General features: G+C 32.5%; 2 protein-coding genes across 5 annotated transcripts in view; one reads left to right on the plus strand and one right to left on the minus strand.

The window, feature by feature from the left end:
• LOC145326022 (uncharacterized) overlaps positions 1 to 10,223 on the plus strand; it is a 30,242-nt gene extending 20,019 nt beyond the window's left edge. For 3 of the 4 annotated variants that reach the window (XM_080169114.1, XM_080169116.1, XM_080169115.1), the window contains 5 exons: positions 45 to 238; positions 791 to 839; positions 9,077 to 9,172; positions 9,499 to 9,679; positions 10,055 to 10,223. In XM_080169114.1, coding sequence (XP_080025240.1) covers positions 45 to 238; positions 791 to 839; positions 9,077 to 9,172; positions 9,499 to 9,679; positions 10,055 to 10,064 — 530 coding nt within the window. In that variant the 3' untranslated portion in view covers positions 10,065 to 10,223. Of the gene's footprint in view, positions 1 to 44; positions 239 to 790; positions 840 to 1,170; positions 1,241 to 9,076; positions 9,178 to 9,498; positions 9,680 to 10,054 lie in introns of those variants that run through there. The other variant, XR_013881729.1, reaches the window with a different exon arrangement.
• The window catches only part of barr (non-SMC condensin I complex subunit H), a 224,848-nt gene that overhangs the window by 43,438 nt on the left and 157,224 nt on the right, over positions 1 to 24,186 (minus strand). The window lies entirely within an intron of this gene.

Raw genomic sequence — 24,186 nt, forward strand, 5'->3', positions numbered from 1 at the left:
GTCCAAGAAATTCTTATTCATGTTATAAATAGTTTTTTCCTTAGGTCATTTACCTCCTGGAGCAGTTGGTATTCATGGTCTGGCCGGTATACCCGGACTCCAGGCTGGTCAACTGTTGCAAGCTGGATACCCTGGCATTCCTGGACAGCCAGGCGGGGCTCCAGGAGGACAACTACAGCCACAACAGTTGACTGGGATACCTACAGCGGCTGGCATGCTGATGGGTCAACCTCACCAGGTTTGTGTAAATTTCGTGGGGACACTGGACTGTGACAGTGTGAATTAAATTGGTACCCTAAGTATTTTTCACCCCATTTCCATTAATTTCTTCCTTTATATGTACAACCCCACCTTCCAACATTTAAGTCTGTAGGTAAAAACCATAAGCTCTCAAATTTTCAACAAATTAAAATTATTCCTAAAATTCAGCTTCAGATTTTGCTATGGTTTTTTCTACTTCGTAATAGATTAATTACCCTAGATGTTCAATTATACAAAATAATCCGTCCAACTTGAAAAGGAATTTTAGCAGACAAAGTTTTTTGCTTACTTATTACCCAAACCATTAATACGAGTGAAAAAAATTGTTGAACGTTATAATTTTCCCAAACAAAGCATAGTCCAAAGAAATTAATGTTAAAATAAAATAACTGCACTTTCGTACCTAATAAAATAGGTCTAGTTTCTAATCGATAAAGTGTAGGATTTTTTCTACGCTTCGTTCCTATTGTATCAGTTAAGTGATTTGGGATCAAGATTTATTTCTCTACTAAAATCATGAATTTTTCAGTTGTTTGGAGGTGCCCGACCACAGTTACTTGGTCTGCCAACACAACAAGGTATTGTTATTTAAAACTTTTCATTTTACAAAATAGGAAAATTGGGGCTCCCTCGTTTATCCATGCTGCTCCTGATTTTTATATTTCAGTAAAGTTTGGGAATTTTTCATCTCCTCAATTAAAAATAAAAAGCCATGTATCAAACTCAGGAGGGGTATGTTTCTTAAAATCTTGAATTACTCTTATAAACACTTTTAAAAGAAAAAGGGGGAAATTAAGCGCTGCCACCTATTGACTCTTTCGTGTACTAAAAACTGCTATGTATGTGTGTACCACTTAGTATATACAAGTATAGACCTTAATTATGACTCACTTGCAATGATTTCCCCAGATGTGGAGCTCTACGGCTAATCAATCCATGCCATGGATAGACACCAAGTATTAGAGTGCAGATATATTAGGTTTGTCATGTCCTATATCAGGGATAAATATCATCCAACCAATTTTTTTTTCACATGAAGTGATATATACATATTATTATATATATCAAAAAGTTGCATATTCTTTGTGTGTTGGTATTTTATCTTTTGTTTATTTTTATTTTATTTTTGGTTTTCATTGTTTTTCTTTTTAATTAAAAATGATTAAAGACAACCCAAGCAGTATTTTTTTAATGGCAATTAAACGTTTGGTTTATCTTTATTAAAACATGCTGTAATTAATAATGCTGAAAAAAGCAAGTTTTGTACCAGAAAATAAATAATCAAAATTTGAAGAAAACTGCAGTTAGCACCCATTACAGAGGATATGCGTCTCAAATTATTACAAAACTGTCCCTCAAAACATCTCATGGATGCGGAATAATACTACTTAAAGCAGCTTATAGTGCCTATTAAAAAATGACGTCATACAAAACAAATGACCAATAATAGGCCATAATTTTACCATTGGTCAATAAAATGTATTCTGACCTATCACTGGTCATATGTATTGTATGACTTCATTTTTTATTAGGCACTATAAGATGCTTCTTACAACTTGGTTTGGCTAACAAAATGCACATGGGTTTAAAAACTGGTTTTTCCAAATTTTGGCGCCAACAAGGCTCTGTACGCTTACATAACTAGATTAGAAAAGAAAGCTGTTAAAAAAGAAAATGGTTGCTGGTTCATGTTTTCTCTGGCCTATATCTCTACAGAGGTTTTGTGTGCACGTTTGGATAACATTTATTGTGTCGGTTTATGAGTATATTACACATAATCGGCACATAAAACGCGCATTCAGTGTCAAAATTGTTTAAAACCAAAAAGGAAATTATATCCAGTATGGCTTCGAACCCGATACCTTTCCGGGTCTGAGCCAAACTGAAAAATCATGTATCAAATCGTAATAAAGATAATTTTCCACGAAAAAATAAGAATTATAGAATTGATCCCTGTTTTGTTGGCCCCGGGCATTTTGTACCTTGGAGCACACAAATCTGGAATTATCACTAATTTTTCATTTTACTATCCGCGGAAATTCGTTGCGATAAATTTTTTCTATATCCTTGATAGAATAATTTCCTCGTTTGTTTTGAATATATTTTATCACTGGATAGACAGGTAAGTAGACAAAATAAGATGTGCAACCTTGCGGCAAAAATTATGGATAAATCGACTCATGTATGCAAAAAAAAAATGTCTCACAAAGTGCAAACCAGGCTGAATGTAATTACTGATGTGCAGTAATAAAATGCCGTTACTCGAAGTCGTACGCAGTCATACGCAATGTTGGTAAGGTTACGCAAACTTCAAATCTCAGGTTTTGCGATTGGATAACATAAAAGCAATGCTTGCGAGATTACCTATCTAATTTGCTATTATTTAAAGATGAATGTTTATCAAATCGCGAAAACTGAGATCTGAAATTTGCGTCACCCTTCCAACATTGCGCATGACCGCGCACAACTTCGAGAAACGGTATTTTATTGCTGTCCATTGATATTACTCCATATCTTTGAGAAGTTAGAGGAGAGAGGGTAAAGCGATCTCAACATAATTATCAACTTTATTAGTATTTATAATAAATTAAAGCTTTTTAGATATTCATATTATTTTTGATGTTTTGTTTATGAAGGTTTTATAACTTTTGTTAATCTTTTTATTTTACTGACCATTAAATTATTTTTATTATTATATTATATACCTATTTTTACAAAACATCATTTGTATATCCTAAAATTCCTTTAGATAACTATTTCTTTTGAAACCTAGCTCAAGTTGAAGACACATGTTTGAGACCCCTTTTAACCCTTTGTAGAAGATACTCTCTGCTATTTCTTTACCATAATGTTAATACAATACCACCATATTCATATTAATTTCTTGAATTATCACTATCTATCTATCTGTCCTGAAGAAGAATGATTATTCCTATCGTGCTAACAAACTCATCTTTCTATATTCTTTAAGTCTCGATATCAAGTAGGGAATGAGGGTGACGGGTTCGATCCACTGCAGCTCTTGCACCTAACCCCTTACCAATGAATGCAATAGTAGCTTCCTTAACGATAGCTTTATTATTTAATTTATCAATCTGAACCTTGTATTTTGAAGTACAATTTTTGTCCTTTCTGGCAATATAAGTAAATCTTTTAGAATTAGATAATAATAAACCAATTATGATTTGGACTTATTATTCAGTTTAACTCAAAATTAAGAAGGGCCAATTGAATTTTTATATATTTGTTGATATTTAATATCTCTTGGGTCACAATTTTAAGGCTTGTTTCATACTTTTAAAAAATAGGTATAAAAAAGTCAGGGTTTTAACTCATTAAATGCTAAGATAGAATTATTAAAGGCTAACACTAATTCTATAATCCTCTGCAAGACGTTAAAATCTTTATTATAGACTAATTATCCATTATCCGTGCATTTTGTTAATCTTAGCATTCCTATTAAACTACCAAGTCACTGGCTAAAGACAGTTGAAATTTGACAATGTTTACTATTTAATAGTTGAAACTTATCTAGAAAAATTATCTTAAATTGATTGAAATCATAAGAGGCAGATAGTGAAAGGCTTTAAATTTCTTGTTTTAATCAAAGACTATAATTGAACCACCTCTCTTATAAACTTTTTTTTGTAATAAAACTTCTGAAACTTGTCTAATTTCTAACTGTGTTTAGCTAACACTTCTCATATGGTTGTGGGCTAATTTAGGTATTAGTATTCTTAGATTATACAAGTCTTTAATGTAAACTTTTGTCTATTTACATAATTTATTTATGTTAATTGCGCTACGGTAATTATGTTGTAAAAGACAATTTTCATTTTTTAGCATTACATATATTTTGACAAAAATAGAAGAAATATAATAACATGGCTTATAGAAATTCAAGAAACCTTTTTGGCTTAATATTTTTTTATAGCATTTAAAGGTTTTTAACTTAGACCATTATCTTCTTGTTAACTTCGAATAGATCAATACTCAATTTTTAAAAGGTCCAAAATAAGATTACAATTCATATTTTTCAGTTCTAATAAGTTTTATTTCCTGTAGGTAGTAGTCTTTACTTGTTTAAATTAAGAATTATATGATTTTTAAAAAAATTGGAGAAAAGCTTCCTAATATTTCTGTTACTATGGTTTTTGTGTAATTATATTTTAGCTATGTTTTATCTTTCAGTGTTAACAGTTAGATTTATTATTATTTAATTGAATAAAATTGAAATTGACTGTTGACACTAAAAGATAATTTCGCGCTTGCAAGCACGTAAATATGCGCAAGCGGCGTGCCACTAAATTCCACGTGCGCACACACACACTCAACCCAAACATTGCTGTGCAGAGCGCGCCGCGCAGCGAGTCAGCCAGGTAGGTAGACCCCAAAGCTGACCTGCACGCGTGCCTGCCCGTGTTTGTGTGTTTGATGCGCTGCGCGCGTTTTCAACTCCTCTCTCGTACCAACCCGTGCTTTATAAGAACAAGGAAAGACAACCAACAAATAAAAAAAGGTTAGAAAATCAGGTATGTAAAAAAAGATGGTGCAAGCAAGAATGAAAATTTTCATTGGGGATTAATTCTTCTGATTGTATGTATATCTCTGTTATAGTGCGTGCCACAACTAAACCAGTCTTTCCTTTATATATCTAAAATATAATACATATAAATAACTCAGCTTGCTATCTGTTATCATAGAGCCACGTTTCTCAACAATAATACATAAAATTGCAAGGAAGGGAGTGTTTTGTAGGAATGTCGTAATCCAGATGAGTTCTTAAGGGATAAGACAAAGGATGAGAAATTACCCCTTCAGGCTTCTGTAGATATAAACTATTGGTTGAGGATTTTGGACACTGCTAGTCAAAAGTAGAACCAACCAATAAAATTTCAATACTGAAGTATCCAAAGTTTTAGAAGCAACGAATAAAACAACGTGGTACTTATAAAACTTTGGGTACCAGTGTAAATTACAGTCCAATGTTCCCTTCCCCTCCTGATATTGATGGGAAACCTGGCTCTTTGTGAGTAACTAGCCTTGGCTTTATGCCTGGGGGTCCATTCTCTAGATTAATATCATAATTATAATTATTATTATTATTATCATTACAGCCTTACTTATAGAGTATAAATAGTCATTCTCTCACCATAATCTCAATTATCTATTAACAAAAACTTTTAATTTAACTTAACTGCTTGGTTCATTTTAATCAAATTAGTTTACCCTTTGTTGAAGAAAATCATTATTTTTCGAAGAAACTTTTGGTTATTCCCTAAAAGTGCCTAATGAGCACTTTTAATCCCCCACCCCCTTTCTCTTATTTTTAAAGAAATTGAAAATACTAGTAGAAATTTTTTTATTTATGCCAAACTGCTGCGGGGCTGCTTAGTCCTGTACCAAATATAACCTTGCCTAACATGACCTACAGTAAAAATACAAAGATGAAATGCTACCCTTACTCCCCTCCCACCTCTTTCCAATTTATTTTTAACTAAGGGGGGGCACAGTGGGATTTTTGGTCATTTTTTAAATTTCCTCAATTTTGAGTTAAATGTCCCAGGGGCTAGTATTACCATTCAAAAGTTGCCATGCAACAGATTTTTTTATATACTACAAAATTAGGCAAAATACAGCCGTTTTGCTGAACGTGGTCAAAGGAATATTTTTAAAAAGTTAATTTTTTCATTAAAATCATCATACATTGCTTTTCCTACTTTTTTCCTAGAGTAAATTGGTGTAAAAATCTGATTAAATGATATGTAACAATATTTCATTGATATATACAGATGTTTCTACTTTAAAATGCAAAGAAAAATAAGAAAAGTTGTCATAAATCTGTAATTTAAAATCCAAGAACACCTAATATTGCATCTTAAAATAACATGTATTTTTTACGTTTAAAGGTTTTTCTCACTTGGGGCTACGAGGTGCCAAAAGTTATTTAGGCACTGATTAAATTCAAGTATTCATAATTCAAGATTAGTTCATAACTCTTGGCACCTCGTAGCCCCAAATGAGAAATCCAGCTTAGAAAATATATACTGTGAAGTTGTATTAAAATAAATTAAATACCATTATGAAGTCAAACTACTAAAAATTGATATAATTTAATAACACACATATTTAATCTTTAAAGGTTATCTTTCCGTTTTTAATAGCGAAGCTATTCTGTAAATGTTACATCCGTCTGTCGGTACATCTGTCCGTTAGAAACAGTATTAGGGAAAACGTGAATTTCTTGGCTGCTATTTAAAGGACTTTATTACTATACTAAGAAGCATCCAGATTATATTTTACTAAGTCCTTCAGTCTATCGGTAATGGTCTGACAACCAATTGATTTATATTTGAACAAGGATGATAACATTCATAAAAGCAAAGCTTTGAAACGGGGTGACAGACGAACATTAACTCTTGTAGAGCGTGAATATGTAAATATATACAAATAAGTCATGTCAAAATTTTGCCTAAATTTGTTGCTAAAGTTCCTAAATATAAAATACTGTTTAAGGGTATACGGACATTGTTAGGAATTGATTATAGAGATGCTTCGCTTATAATATTGTACTTATAATATAAGTTAAAAATCAACATAAACGTATGGACATTCTGGTAATGATTATAGGGTTGATACGCTTTCCAAATCGTACAGAACTAATACAGGAATCAATAAAACAATTCTAACATGCCTAAGTTAACGAAAAAGCTAACGTTACGGACGCAGGGACGTACGGACTGACCCTAATTATAGAAAAGCTTCGCTGTAATTTTAGATAGACATCTTTTTTTGGGGGGGGGGGAGGGAGGGGGTAAAGATTTACCTCATTGATGGTAATCTACACTATATAAAACTAACGTCTGCGCCCTTAGCATCTATGGTATTCGAAGAGATATAGAAGGGCAGAAAAATAGCTTAAAACAATACCCAGACTTATTTATGAAAATGAAATAGCCTAAACCCATCCTATAAGAAGCCTCCCTCTAAAGAAGAACCATATCGGTTCAGTGGTGAGTGAGATCCTTCGCTACACACAAAAAAAGCTTAGTACTTTATATTATAGGATATACTGAAAATATATATACAATGATTATTATGAATAGCTTTAGGAACAAAGCTGCTCAATTTTTATAAATGTGTGTATGTCTTCCTTTCTGTATTTCTGAAACATTTAAATTAAATTTGATTTATAAGCCACTATTTTTTATGTCAGTCCTTTAACTTTGTTTAAAATACTTGATTTATATTGTTCTTTCCTTTCAATGGCCTTGGTTTCTAAATTTAATAGTAGTCCATGAATCCACATTCATTTACTGTAGGTTTTACTTAAACTCTCCATCCAACTATTAAAATTTGAAAATAAAAAGGATGACACATCCATTTAAGCGAAGCTCTTAAACGGTGGGACAAACGAACATTAACACTCATAAATTGTCATAACTAAATAATCAGAACATAAATGTATAAAAGTTTAACAGAATTGTAAGTAAATTTGTTAAAAAGCTGAATAATTACAGGATAATTTTTAAGGACATTGTAAAAGGGCTCGGCAGCCTGTATACCTCAGGCAAACCTTTTACAATTTTAAATATCAACTAAAAGGTCGAACCTGACCCAAGTATGACAATCCCTCTTATCAAAGATCTTTTAAAGCATCAAAATGGGTTAAAATTTACAGCTTAGTCACAGCTGATGCGCAGCTGCCGAGCCCTGTATACTATTTATTGAAAGCATATAATATGTATATTAATCATATATGTACGCATTAAAAACTCTCCAAAAGTTTTAATTGAGGTCTAAGTCGATGTAAAAAAAATTTTCTTTTTAACAGAATAATATAAGAAATTTCGAATTTTTACCCATATGAGTAGATTAGTTCTAGGGACATTTTTCTTTATATTACATAAGCTATAACCTGTATATGAAAGGTTTTAACTTTATTTTTATATAGAATAAGCTTTTGTTGGCATTTGTGACTCATAAAGTTAAAAAATCCCCAAATCAGCCAAAAAACCCACTGTGGGGGGGGGGGGGGTTAAAGGAAACCGCTGCTTAACTCTTTTAACATTCATTAACTAAAATGATTAAAAAGAACCATTAAAATTAATTATCATTTGATCAACTACTTGACAGCACCTAAAGTTTGCAAGATGATAATTTTGACCCTAGATCTGGACATTAACTAAGTGCCAGTAGAGTATTTTGATCATTATGTACTTTAAAGGAAGCCTGCTAGAAATACACCGCTTTAACGGCTAAAAGACTGTTACAAGTTGACCCCATACCCCAAATTTGAAGCCTTCAGCTTCATTTTAAAATGCCAACATAATTTTTGTTATTGAAGCTGAAGGCTTCAAATTTTGGGTATTGGGTCTTCTTGTGGCAGTTTTTCATCAGTTAGATCGGTGTATTTCTTGCAGGGTTCCTTTAATTATTTATTATCAATAACAGGAGTAATGTGTACTACCAAAAAAAAAAAAAAAACATTGTATTTTTTAAAACTTGAATGCTATGTTTTCAGTTTATCTTATCATTTTAATTCCCAATTTATTTTCTGTTCTTTTATGTTTATGTTACTTGAAAATAGCTTTATTATATCTCTTAGACATTTTTGTAGTGTACACACGCATATAAACTAGGTAAGTAGTCATCAAATCAAAATAAATCATATGTTAAACTTTTTAATTTAAATAAAATATCATTTGTACGTTGTTATTTTTGTTTTGAGAACTGACACTTGTACTTTTTATGTTTTAAACAAGGTTTATTAATAATTTGGAGGATTTTTCTAATTGAAATTAAATTATTTCAGCGTTGTTGCAGCACCCTGGATTGCAAGGTCTCCATCATCCTGGTGGCCAGCAAATTTTGATTGGGGGACAACCTGGAATCCATAATGGTCTTGCACAAGGAACGATACCTCAAAAAATTTTTGATTATTTTTATTTTTATGAAAGTAACAGAATGTCTGTCTCTTTGTGTATGTCTAAGTGTCTTGTCTATCTGTGTGTAAACCGCCAAACCTATATGAATCTTCTCTACAATGAATAGGGAGAATTTATTTTAGGCACCTGTCATACTCAGGCACTGGTTAAGAAATTGAACCTTAATGATTTGGTATTAGAACCTATACTTCTATTTGAAAGCTTGTAGAACCATTTTGTGGACATTTGCTAAAGAGCCTATAAAAGAAATAAATCCTATAAGTTTATAATATGAAGTATCTCTGATGCTAAGGACCTGGAGGCATTAGCGCTGCAGGACTACCTGGACAGCCAGGAGGACCTGCAGGAGCCACACAGTTCACCATGACACCAGCAGGTCTGATAGCGCATCATCCCGGGGCACCCGGAGGTTTGCTGCAGGCACAGCAAGGCGCCCTCGCCGCTTTTCCTGGCATTCCTGGCTTCCCAAGGTAAGCAATTACCTGTTCAACATATTAAACAAATCAGGGAGAAAGGGGACATTGGGCTATTTATTACTTTAGTCCCCAAAGGTATAAATAACGTATTAATTCTTTGTCGATTTATCAACCATGGACACTTTTATTGCATTTTAATTAGTTGATTTATTAAATCGAGTGTCTAAAGGTTTCCACCACTAATTGCAATCTACAGAAGGGGTTATTTTTTGTATTATCTTTAGGCTGTAAATCCATTTAGATCCCTATAAAAAAATAAATGCTTAGCAAATCTTTATTTAAAGTAACAGGATCTCTATGCCTGTGGTCTGTACCGAAGGATCTTGTTAACCGCTGAACATGCTCTGAAGAGACCTACTTATTGTTTAGGTTTAGATGACAAACACCCGGCCTCCTGCTGGGCCAGGGAGGTGATTCATCTGGGGTAGCTGAACAGTCAGCCACAGCTACTCCTGGTGGAGGCAGCTCAGCAGCTGGACAAGGGCCCGCTACGGCTCTACCTGGACAGCCTGGGCTACTTAGAACACCACAAGTTCAGGTAAAAAATATTTTAATTATTTGTTTAAGAACTTTTAGTTCTTAAAATCAAACACCAAATTTCATTAATTGTAAATTAAAATTGTAATTAAAATATAATAGGTATTTTCTGTTTTAGATTGGTAGCACACAACATCAGCAGTTGGCAGCCGCTTTAGCAGCCAGCGTCAGCAATGGTGGAGGAGGGGTCATAGTGAGCTCTCACCACCAGCACCAGCTGGCTCCACCACAAGGAACACCTGCCATAACCAGCATAGCAGGACATCATCATCCGGGGGGAGGTGGCCTTGTCTCGGCGCTGGGTATCAATGGTGGCCTCGGTGGTCTGACCGCTGGCCAGCTGCAGTCATTAGCTGGGTTGGGGTTTCAGTCGGCGGTGGCCACCAGCGGAGCACAGGCTTTTCATAGAGGTATGTTTTTTTTCAAATCCAGGGTGGAAAAATTCGATTAAATATAAAAGATAATCAAGCAAAAATCCCTCACATTGCCTTATCTGGAATCACTTTTTTTTAAAAAGCTATAAGGAATTTCTTTTTAAAAAAAAGCTTTTAGGTTGTCTCTCCTAGATAGCTTTCATATAATCAAAAAAAACCATAATTTTAATAAATCCTTTCCGACAAATGTTTCTCCATGTTTTATTTTAACTAGTTACAGGTATGAAAAGATAGTTTTTAATCCTCTTGTATGTTGTTGGGGGAAATTATATTAAAATTCTAGACAAGTTTACTCTCTCATCCACCACTAAAACATAACAGGGGTGTGCTTTCAAAGATGTGGAAATATTTTAGAATAGTTAATCTTTAAATTCTATTTTTTCACCTGACAATATTTTTTGTCTAGAAAGGTATGGGAGTGAGACATAACCAGTTAATTATACTAGGTCTAAAAAGTTTTATTAACATTATCTCTTATTCGTTTACTTTGTGGACTTTGATCAAAGAGGACTATCCACGAACAAGAGCAAGTGATTCTAAGCATCTTCCAGCATTGACCCATATTATTTTTTTAGTGAATAAACTAGGTTTATGTTTAATATTTGCTTTATCGACTAAAAAGTTAAGTTTCACCATGTGTATATGAAAAAAACTTTAAAATGTAAAGCAATTTTTAAAGCAATATCAGCAAATGCTTTGTTGAGTTCAAAGGACAAAATAAAATAACACTGCAGAAAAGCATCAAATGTTGTAAATTGCAAAAGTACATTAATTACACTGTTTACAAGTTACCAACCCTTTTTCTAAATATACATTTTTAATCACAATAATCTATTTTGTGTCAAAGCTTTTAAACAACAGTTGGAACTCATCAAAACATTCGATGATATTGCACCAAACAATGCTTAACATTTCAAAGTTTTTTCATATAAAACCATGGTGAAACCTAACTTTTTAGTCGATAAAGCAAATATTAAACATTAACCTAGTATATTCACTAAAAAAGTACTATGGGTCAATGCTGGAAGATGCTTAGAATCACTTGCTCTTGTTCGTGAATAGTCCTCTTTTGATTTAATTGAACATACTCTCCCGGTCCAAACTTTTACACAAATTGGTAATTTTGGTCGTGAGTGTACATCAATATATTGTTCATTGTCTTATCCCCGAAAATCCCTCATTTTTTATCCTTTTCTGTAGGTTTTGTTGTGTTGTATAAACCTAACATTAAATTGGGATGGTAAACACTAAAGTAACATAACATCAAGTTTTGTTGCCTACAAAATACAAATACAGTGTAGTGTAGTGCACTCACTAGAAACTTAACATTCGTACTTTTCAGCTTTGTTGCATGTATGTTACGTACTGTGCAGCGTGTCGGAGCCGTTTAATTTTGATGCGGCTCCGGCTCCTACCTTAAAATTGAATTTGAAAAAATAAAATAAATAATATAAAATATTTTGCTTTTATTTGATTAAAGCTATATAAAAGTAGAAGGATATGTGTCAATTTGTTAAGTCAAAATAGTTTTTCAGTTTATTGTATGGAAATAGACCGTTGCTAAATTATAATATTACTTTAAAAAATCATTTTAGCTAATCTGGAGCCGGAGCCGTTTTTAACGAAAAATACAGCTCCGGCTCCACCATACATGTTGCTGCTCCCGGCTCCGGCTCCGAAACGCTGGTACTGTGTATGTATGTATAAGTTTTGTTAAATAAGAAGTTTAGGATTTAATTTAAAACTATCGGTACTAATAGGGTTGAATTATGTATGTCTGCTTTTTTCTACCATAAGATCCCGAAGGTCGATTTGATTTTCCCTTTTAGGATGTTATGATAATGTAGTGTTTATGTATTTTTTTGGAGGGAAGATTAAACCTTTTAAACAAATAGTTGTCCATGGAGGGAGAGGACATACAATTAATTTTAAATTATGCTTTACCCAAGGACATACAATTAATTTTAAATTATGCTTTACCCAAGGTTCTTTCATGCATAGGCTTCCCACCTAAACTATCAACAATTATGAATAGGGTATTATCATTGGAGATGTAAATTTATCTTCCATTGTCGTTTCCATCAAGATTAAAGATATGCTTGTTTGTAAATTTGACAGAAGATTTTTTTTCAGGTTTAACTGGTCCACATGCGAACCTAATGGCCCACCCTCTCCTTGGTCTGTCCAGCAATGCTGGCGGCTCAGCTGCTGCTATTCTATCAGCAGCCGCAGCAGCTAATCCTGGCGGCAGTGGCGGCCAAACAGCTGCTGGAAATAACATTCTCTTGCTACCAAAGTTACCCTAGCTTAAATAATTGTTTATACGTATCTTTTTTTTATTTTTAATTGTATCATATAATATTGTAATCAAGAAATTTTTCCCAGCGATTTAATTTGTAATTACATTTTTTCATTGTAGCCTTCATACCTAGTGATTTAAGTAGAATTTCAAAAGAAATTTTTTTTGAAAATATTCGGTTTTACTTTCCATTTGGTATAATTTGAAAGCTCAAATTGTGCAATATTTTTAATTCAATTTTTTTAAAATTAATTTATTGTGCTTTTAAGCCATATATGATAATTTAAACATCAATCAATGGACATATAAATATCAACTATTAGTCGTTCTTTTTAGAAAACAGTTTATTGTATCTTGATGTAAAAATTTCCACATTGATATTTCAAGAAATCATAATTTTCTCTTAATATTTTAGCTTTTTAAATTTCATCTCATAACCAAAATTTTAGGAGCTTTTTATTTGTATTTTTATTTGTGCTTTTTAATTCTATTTTTTTTGTAGCGAAACTACTATATAATTTACTTATGGGAGATATGATATTTTTCGTAAGCTATTTAAGATTAATGCCTTTTTTTTGGGAAAATTTTGAATCGCCAATCACCATTATTTTATACCTCTTAAAATCTGCTCTTAAAATAACATTTTCCATATTTTCATCTATGATTTTTTGTCTTCGCTACTTATGGATGTTGTCATAATTGTTTAAAGATAAAAATCATTGGACATTTGTATGTTTTTTTTTCATTGCTCATATCCTACAAAAAAAAGAACTAGTTAGTTTATTATTTTGTCATTTGTTATTAAGTCATATTATTAATATTATTATTTTTTCTTTTATTTGTTAAAATCCATTCAGTAAATAAATATTTAACCCAGATCTCTGCTGTTAAATTTTTATAGATGAAGCAAAACACAGTCAGTGTTAGTTATAAGCTTTATTTAAAGTCACTTTGTCAATTTACAATCTGGAATTGTATTATTTTTGCACCGTTGTTGTTGTTTGTTTGTAGCCCTGATTCTCTGAAGTTAGGATTCAGATGAACGCTAAGATTGGTTGTGAGAATTGTGGCCAATCTTACATCGCCCATCCTAATTAATGGCACTCTCATATGAAAGTAACATGGACGAAAGCATGCTTTAAGTTGCTTGATAAGTAGAATCTTAACTTCCTTCAAATCTCCTGAGCTCAGGGTTGGTAAAATCTGTATGTCTATTTCACTAAGTCTACTGTTGTATGCTATTAGATATAATCACCAAGTACAAGATTTAAACTATTAAAAGAATTTTATATCAGGTATTTAGGTTTTTGACACTTATTTACTGTATTATTTACATTATAAAAAGATATAACTGGAAAGATAGGCCTTTGAAAAATATTTTTTTGAACCATCCCACCTTGTTTTTTTGTTTTTTTAATCTTTTTTTTTGTTTAAACCAAGTGGTTTTTTAATGCCAACCCTGCCTGAGCTTGAGGACTTTAAATTGTTCACTCCCAACAAGAGTAATGTATGTCAACCACTATTCGATGGGACACCCACTTTTTCATAGGCCAAATAAAATTACCTTGACTATCAATGGGTTAGTAAGGGTTGCTTATGCCTCGCACGTGCATGCAAGTACAAGACTTCACAGTTATGTCTAACCTTACATATTCAAATTTTTTGTTGTAAATAATAATACTCATGGCTTTGCCATTAGCATCTACGCACCAAAAGGGTATGAACAGAATTTGGAAATCCTAAACCAACATTAAATTTCTCTGAAAATTATTAATCAATTATTTTCCGCTGTTAACAAACAGACAGACAAACATGTTCTTACTATACAATAACTTGTCTCTTTTAAAGATGTATAGAAAATGTGACTGCTTCCACGTTACGAAGATCTGTTTTCTCATAATCTAGGTAACTTTTCAATAAAAAAAAACTTAACTTTGATAGTGTTTCTCAAAAACAAAAAATATATTTTTTGCATCGTACTATAGAAAGTTTCCGCGGATAATAAAATGTAAATTTTGGTACTAAATAAATATGCCCCAATTTTCGAAGGCAAGGGCCACCAAAACCTTTTATTTTCGTGCAATTTCGCTGTATTACGATACATAACCTTTCAGTACGGCTCAGAACCGAATCTAGCGGAAATGTTCGATCGGATTTCTGGCCATAATGGATGACTTACAAATAATTGGATAACCTATTTTGTAGCAGATCATAGAAGTAGAGTAGCGAGACTCTGATAGCTCTGACAATCTTTAAATAATTTCTTGACAATTGAACCTATTCGCGGTTTCCCTCATATTCACCTGTACTACAAACAAACAGTAAGAATAGCTCAGCAGGAGTTAGAAAGTGGAGGGTCGATCATCTCCTTCCCTCGCGTGCCCCAAGAGGCCTTTAGGGGCGGAGTCACTAGTACAATATTTAATACTAGTTGATTAAAAATTTGTCACATTACATGGCTACTCAACTTCTTTCTTTTGCCAAAGTTTGTGAATTTTGTTGTAACCATTAACAAAGTTAGTTTAGTTCCATCAATAAAGGATTCCCAGTCGACACAGTACAATTTCTATCTTTTTCTGCACTGATAATCTGCTGTTTTTGACCATAGAAGAAGTATCTTTTTTACAAGCTTAGGTTAGTTAATATCAAGGTTGTAAATAAATTTCGATAGAAACTATCTAATATAAATTAAATAATAAATGTGTAAGTATAGATGGATACTTAAACAATAGACATTAAAGTAAAACAATAGGGGGGGGGGGGGGGAATGTTAAAAAACTTTTCCCCAGCCCGTAAAACCCTGTGTCGACTTTCAATTGGGTCTTTAAATATTAGCCAATGGTGTTGGAAATATAAACACAGCCAAGTCGCTACAAAAGAGCAGAAAGAAATTTGTTAGCAGACGAAAAGGGCCCCTAACACTGGATCCCGGTTGTTATCTAGATTAATAACTTATACTTATACATTTTTTCTATAGATAACTATATGTTAACGATATTGTTAACTAAATAACAATAAGGAACTTTCTGATTATACCTAACTGCTACAGGAATCATTATGCCATGGAGAAATTGTAGTTAGACATTCTTATACATAAATAAACCAGTTAACTACACTTCATTAAAGGGTACATCTAAAATTTATTTGTAATTGCCTAGGTAAATCGACAATTTTAATATATAACATTTTCTAGAATATAAAACGCAGAGGTAAACTTTCCACAAAATTCTGAATAAATTTTGTACAAGAAGTCTGACGAGAACGTTTAAGGTGAATAGTAGCGAAGTCCATTAAAATACCAAATGGCAAAACTTCTGCAAATAGAAAACAAAAAGTACAAAGTGAGTGGTAGATCGAATGAAATTAAAAATCAAAATAAATCGTATCAAATCTGCCATATATTTTTATATTTCAGTTCTTCTATCTGATGACAGTAATTATCATCAAAATTACTAACCCTCCTATAAACTATTGTAAAAAAAAGAATAAATTTACGCAGAAAAACTCAAAGAGTGCGACCTTAGAGCCACATTCTGATCAACAAATATGTATTAATCGGGATATGGCGAACAAAACACTCCCGTACGGTCCTAGTACACAATTTTTCTCTCTTTCATTTCCTCACTTTTGTGTACATAAACAAACAAATGTACATTTATGTTCAAAAGTTTGGACTAAATTAATCCCCTCCCTTTTCTCTCTTACATTTTCTGTTTTTTTTTTTTATGTAAGTTTCCTTATAACTTCAAACAGCTTTTTAAATATTAAACGTAACTGCATTTGTTTATAGGAATTTTGATGTTTTAGTGCAAATACAGGCATTACATTGAAAAAAATAATGTATTATACAAATGGATGTAAAATATACGTGGATATTATATCAAGGGGAAAATTGTCATCAATGTTGGTTGCTAAAATGGACCTAATTGAAGTTCGATCATCAAGTAGGAGGGAAGGGCAAGGGATAAATTGGGTGGAATGGGGGAAATCATTATTTACCTTGACTTTATTAGAGAACATCTGATGTAAGATCCAAGTAATAATATATCCATTATTGTACAGTTAGTACAAATAATTAAACATAAGTTGTTGGAAATTTTCCAAAAACTAATCAAAGTACCAAGCTCAATTGAATAGAATCAGGGTGGAAAGGGATATTGGACTGTAATTTATGAGATAAAATCAATCTTATTCGACGTTCACTCAAAGCCCAAAAATAATGGACTTAAAAGTGTATTAAACTGTATATAAGACATTTGCGAATATATTGATACCATTAATTTGCCTCTTAGATAGAAAAAAGTATGTTTTTTTTAATTTTTTTCTCTTGCTACAAATCAAATTTCAAATTTGAGTCACCAAAAATGCTAAACTAATTTTTGCTCTAGAAGAATCAATTTTTGGAGTTAGAAAGTGCTTAATACCTCATTTTAATCGCCTGGCATTGCTTTATAATATACAGGTAATGACTTGGTTTTTTATGGAACAGCTGACTAAAAAATCGAGGTTTTGTGATAAACCCACTTTTGTTGTTGCTCCATAAATAATATTTTTTTTCCCCAATTTTTTTGGCTGTAAAGAAGCTTTATATATTCATATAACATCCACCTAAATTTGACTTTTGATATTTTATTTATAACATCACCAGAGGGAATTGAATTTTGGAAAAAAATATCAATTTATATTTTACACTGCTATGCATTGTTCTTGTTCTTGTTTCTAAAAAAAATTTATATTATAAAAAAGAGAATTATTTAACGCTTCTATAGGTATGTTTATCATTTTTCTAGGTTAAATATAACTATAATTACACCATTTTAAAGTTAGACATCATAACATATTAACACAATTATTGAATCGGTCTGTATTATTAAGCTGGCAACTCTTAAAACAGCTGCATTTCATTATCCTATTATATAAAGTAGTAATCTTTTTTGTCTTCAGCTTAAGATTTCGACCATTACAGTACCTATTGAGTTCTGTGTTTTATGGATGCTTCTTATAGGACCCTGGATAGTTTTGGAATTTTGAAAAAAATATCAATTTATATTTTACACTGCTATGCATTGTTCTCGTTTCTAAAAAATATTTTTATAATTAAAAAGAGAATTATTTAATGCTTCTATAGGTATGTTAATCATTTTTCAAGTCTAAATATAACTATAATTTCAGCATTTTTTAAACATCATTATATTCAAGTTATTGTAATTTTTAAATAAAATATCAATATCAAGAACTATTGGAACAATTTTTACCATGCAAAACAAGGTGTTATAAAGTGTAGGATCCCTCACAATATCTATCTGTCTGTCTATAATGCATTACACATGTAATGCTAATAGAGAGGATGCTATAAGAGTGCTCTTATAATGTGAACTTCTCATAATTGAATGGGCTTCCTGAAACCAGAGACCATAAAGTTGGCCTAGTCACTACAAGGGGGAGTGCAGGAGTATCCAGGGGGAGGTGCTTGTAAAAGGGTAATTTTTTTTAGGGATGGGGGTAATCACCCCCCTTAATATATTATGGGGGGTATAAAACCAGCCTTTTAAATTTTTTTTAATAGGAGTAAAGAAAATCCTTAAAACTTACAAATCTAGGAATCAAACTAGTACCCCAACCAATAATCGGTTCCATGCCAAATGTAGGAGTGGAAAAACATTGGAGGGACAAATGCTTGAGTCCCAAACATCAGAGTGGAACAAACGCAGGAGTGGGACAAACGTTGGACTGGACAAACGCAGGATTTTTGGGACAAACATCGGAGTGGACAAACACAGGAGTCAAACTTTTTTTTCAATTTTTAATTTTTTTTATACAAACACAGCCTCCCCTACTTTCGTCCCGTTACTTTTCTTAGTTAGGTTAGGTTAGGATATAGGCTAGGGGGCTGAGCGCTGCAGCCATAGTCATTATTTTGTAGACAAGGGTATAAAAAATTTCAAAATTGTAATATTATTAAAATAGTAGACATTCCTAGGTTTTATTTAAGCAATGTTTACTCCAATGTTTTCCACTCCAATGTTTGTCCCCCTTGATGTTTGTCCACTCTGACGTTTGTCCCATTCTTACGTTTGTCCACTCCGATGTTTGGGACTCCTGCATTTGTCCACTCCGACATTTGGGACTCCTATGTTTGAGGTAGAACCCCAATAAGTAAATCTCAATAAAACTTGATAAAATTATGCAAAATATCAAAGTATTCAATCCCTTAATTTCAACCATCTAACTTGAATAGGAGTAGAGAAAATCATGAAAACTTGAAATGTAGGAATTGATATAGCCCACCCCAGTTTTTTGGCAAATCCTAATGAAACTTGATGAAAATATGGAGTATTGATAGAGAGAGAGAATATTCAATCCATGAAAATTTCAGCCTTCTATCTTTTATAGAAGCCAAGAAAATATCGTTTTCCCCTTTCTGTCTCAGACAGACAGACATACCAATGAACAGACATACAGATGAATGGACAGACAATGGACGGACAAATATTTTGAATAATAGAGTAGCTTCACTACTAAAAAACTAAATAGGATAATTGTTGTACACAAATTGATTTCAGTATGTTTTAAATGAGCTTACTTAATCAAGGACGTCCAAGCTTTTTGATTTGGGGGGGAAGGGGGGGGGGGGAATTGAAATATCTAAATTTGGGCATCCCCATGTACATTTTGTGGGGTAATCTTTATATATATTATATATTATATATAATAATTACTATATATAATAGGATATTGAAATGCAGCTGTTTTAAGGGTTGCCAGCTTAATAATACAGACCGATTCAATAATTGTGTTAATATGTTAAGATGTCTAACTTTAAAATGGTGTAATTATAGTTATATTTAGCCTAGAAAAATGATAAACATACCTATAGAAGCGTTAAATAATTCTCTTTTTTATAATATAATTTTTTTTTAGAAACAAGAACAAGAACAATGCATAGCAGTGTAAAATATAAATTGATATTTTTTTCCAAAATTCAATTCCCTCTGGTGATGTTATAAATAAAAAATCAAAAGTCAAATTTAGGTGGATGTTATATGAATATATAAAGCTTCTTTACAGCCAAAAAAATTGGGGAAAAAAATATCATTTATGGAGCAACAACAAAAGTAGGTTTATCACAAAACCTTGATTTTTTAGTCAGCTGTTCTATAAACAACCAAGTCATTACCTGTATATTATAAAGCAATGCCAGGCGATTAAAATGAGGTATTAAGCACTTTCTAACTCCAAAAATTGATTCTTCTAGAGCAAAAATTAGTTTAGCATTTTTGGTGACTCAAATTTGAAATTTGATTTGAAGCAAGAGAAAAATATTAAAAACACATACTTTTTTCTATCTAAGAGGCAAATTAATGGTATCAATATATTCGCAAATGTCTTATATACAGTTTAATACACTTTTAAGTCCATTATTTTTGGGCTTTGAGTGAACGTCTAATAAGATTGATTTTATCTCTTATACTGGTACCCAAAGTTTTATAACCATATTTTCTTATTCATTGGCACTTTTTTATAGATTTAAAGGTTGTCTCCAAATCTATAAAAGGCGTAGTTGTGTTTATCTTCATTGGGGTTGTATATCATTTTATCGTCCAATGTCTTATCCCTTAAGGTCCCTGAATTATGAATGATCCTTACAGTTAAAAACCTCAAACTTCCTGATAAATCATATAGCAAGGATAGTCAAGATGTTAGGATAGCATGGCATTGTAAAATAGTTCAGAGTTAGGTTATAGCCACTTTTTAAACGCGAAGGTTTTTCTATAATTATGGTCGATCTGTCCGTCCATTACGGTTAGCTATTTTCGTTAATTTAAACAGGTCAGAATTGTCCTACTGATTTCAAACTTTGCATGCTAATCCCATAACAGTTAGGTACGACTTAAAAAGCGTAGCAACTCTTTACCAGAAAGCCCGTAAGTTCTTTTAAAACAAGCTGATTGACAACAAAATTTTATGTCATATAATTATCCGATTGATCCGACTCTTTAAATACTGATTCCAAGGACAACCAAGTACAATATTATAAGCTATGAATCTTTAAAATCAAGTCCTAAAAATGTAAGTATGTCCTTAAACATTATCCTGTATTTAATCAGTTTTACAAAAAATTTACTTACAATTTTGTTTCAACCTTCATATACATATTCATATTCTGATTATTCAGTTCTGAAACTCTACAAATGTCAATGTTCGTTTATCCTATCGTTTCAGAGTGTAGCTTTTGTGGATGTTGTCATCCTTGTTAGTAGCGAAACTACGCATAATATTAAATTTCTATACATCTGTTAGAAACGGATGTAATTTTCCCGCATTCTTTTTGAGAGAGCCGGCTGAAACTGTTAGTAAAGATTCCCTTTACCAATGAGCCCCTAAAATATAATTTAATTGGTCTGTATATCAAGGGTTTCTCAAGTTACTAAAATTTTGGTAAATGTTATTTTGAAGAATTGGTCTTAATTAGAGCTTTTAATGTCTTTTAGACTATGGCAAAGCATTTGATAAATATTTTTTTCATCTAATTGTTTTTTTTCTGATCAAGTTGTGGTTCTAACAATAGTTTATAACCCTATGATCATCATTTTTCTTATATTATGTCCCTACCCCTCCCTTTATGTCAATAGAACCCCATCCTAATTTACCACTGAACCTATAAATTTCATAAGAGCCTCAAGGGGGTTTTATGCTTTTCAATTTTCAAGTTTAAGTTTATGGATGTTTTAAGGCTATTTAACTTGCAATCTTACCCTAGATGTTAGGTACACAGCCGCTAGTAAAAGTAAATAGAATAATTGCTGGAAGGTATCAAACCTTACATTCATGAATAGTATCATTAATTAATTTTGTATAAGTGCTATTGTTATTTAGAAAACAATAAGGTAAAAGGAATACATATTAAGTACAGTAATCATGGTTTACTTAGATAAGTGGCGGCTTTACTATTTTTAAAAGCAAAGCTTTTCTATAATTAGGTTCGGTCCGTACGGAACGAATAGCTCTTTTCGTTAATTTAGGCATGTTAACATTGTCCTATCGATTTCAAACTTTGTATGATGATTTTTATAGGAGTTAGGTCTATAATCGTTACCAGAAAGTTCTACGTCCATTTTAAACATGTTGCTTTTTACATAAAAAGTTTATATGATAAAATTATCCGATTGGTCTGACTTTTGGAATACTGATTCCTAGGACAACAAAGTACATTGTTATAAGCACCATATTGGTTCAGCAGATAGTGATATTCTTTGTCACACACAGATAAAGATCCTGTTACTTTTACATAAGGTTTGGGAGAAAACATCCATCTAAGTGATATTCTTCAGAAACATATATACAAATTAAAACTAAAAATCACGAAACCTTATCTCCGAGTGAAATAGGAGCCGAGTTGCCTATGAAATAAAATAATTTTCTTATTAAATTTATTTCGACTTCTTCAGCATAGTAACTTAAACATTATATATTTATCTATAAAACAACAAAATTTGAAGTTTTCCTGAAATTTGTTATTGTCTAAAGTTATTGTATTGTGAATGATTGATAAGAAATAAACCAAGAATATAAATCTTTTCTTTATTTTTTCCAGGATATTAATATATACAGAGAGAGAGAGAGAGTGAAATATTGTATGCTTATAACGGAGGGGGGGGGGGGCCCCGGGGGGGGGGGTATATTTCTATTCATGCCAACGTGGGGGACTTTTAGAGAAAAAAAGGCCCCCTCCTACCTCAGCAAAAATGTTCATAGTCAACTTTAAAAGACTTAAACAATAAACATATAAAAAATATTAAACTTTTATTTCTAGAACCTGATATACAAATAAAAAGACACAGAGGGTGTGATATGTGTGAGTGGGCGATAGGGAAAAATTGGACAGCTGTTTTTATACAAAAGAGTAGAGAGAGTATTGGAGAGAGTGTGAGAGAGAGAGTGAGGGAGACAGAGAGAGAAAAAGTGAGGGAGACAGAGAGAGAAGTAGACATGATCTAAGGTGTCGATCCATCTCTATCCATCCATCTATCTATCCATCCATCTATCTATCCATTCATCTTTCTCTCCATCCATCTATCTCTCCATCCATCTCTCTATCCAACAATCTATCTGTACATCCATCCATCCATCTATCTCTCCATCCATCTATCTATCCATCCATCTATCTATCCATCCATCTATCTATCCATCCATCTATCTATCCATACATCTATCTATCCATCCATCTATCTCTCTATCCATCTCTCTATCCAACAATCTATCTGTACATCCATCCATTCATCTTTCTCTCCATCCATCTATATATCCATCCATCTATGTATATATCCATCCATCTTTCTCTCCATCCATCTATATATCCATCCATCTATATATCCATCCATCTATCTATCCATCCATCTATCTCTCCATCCATCTATCTCTCCATCCATCTCTCTATCCAACAATCTATCTGTACATCCATCTTTCTCTGCATCCATCTATCTGTTCATCCACCTATCTATCCATCCATCTATATATCCATCCATCTACTATCCATCCATCTCTCTATCCAATAATCTATTTATCCAGCCATCTCTCTATCCAATAATCTATTAGTACATCCATCCATCAATCTATCCATCCATCCATCTCTCTATCTATCCATCTATCTGTCCATCCATAATGATAGACATACATACATTTATGTACAGTATTGTATATAACACAAAGGGGGGGGGGGGAAGGGAGAGAAAAAAATGAGAGAGGTCTGATATAATAAGAGTAAGGTAGAGAGGACAAAGAGAAAGGCTGTTAGAAGGGGGGAGGGGACGGGGAAGATTATAATAAAAGTTATGGAGGTGTATACATAAATAAGATAGATAGATACCACACAAGAGACTACAGAGGGTTCATTTAAAAAGGATCCAATAATTTTTACATGGGGGGAAACTGGATTAATAAGTACAAGGGGGGAGTTTTAGAGAGGCGGCGAGAGTAAGAAGGGGATTATGTTAAATGAATAGAAAGGACCGGGACAGGGGGGGGGGGGAGAGAGGAGCGTAAAGGGACCTCCGTAAGAGACGTGTGTGTGTGTGTGAGTGAGTGTGTAAGTGTGTGTATATGGCCTCGAAAACTGGAGGCGCCTCGAGAATAAGGTTCCCGTTACAAAAATTATTTCTACGTTATTTTTCATAGAATTAGTAAATTATTACACATTATTTATTATTTATATACAAAAAGAAGTCAATCTT

This window comes from Acartia tonsa, chromosome 8 (genome assembly GCF_053477335.1).
Source record: "Acartia tonsa isolate MP-2025a chromosome 8, ASM5347733v1, whole genome shotgun sequence".
Lineage (NCBI taxonomy): Eukaryota > Metazoa > Arthropoda > Copepoda > Calanoida > Acartiidae > Acartia > Acartia tonsa.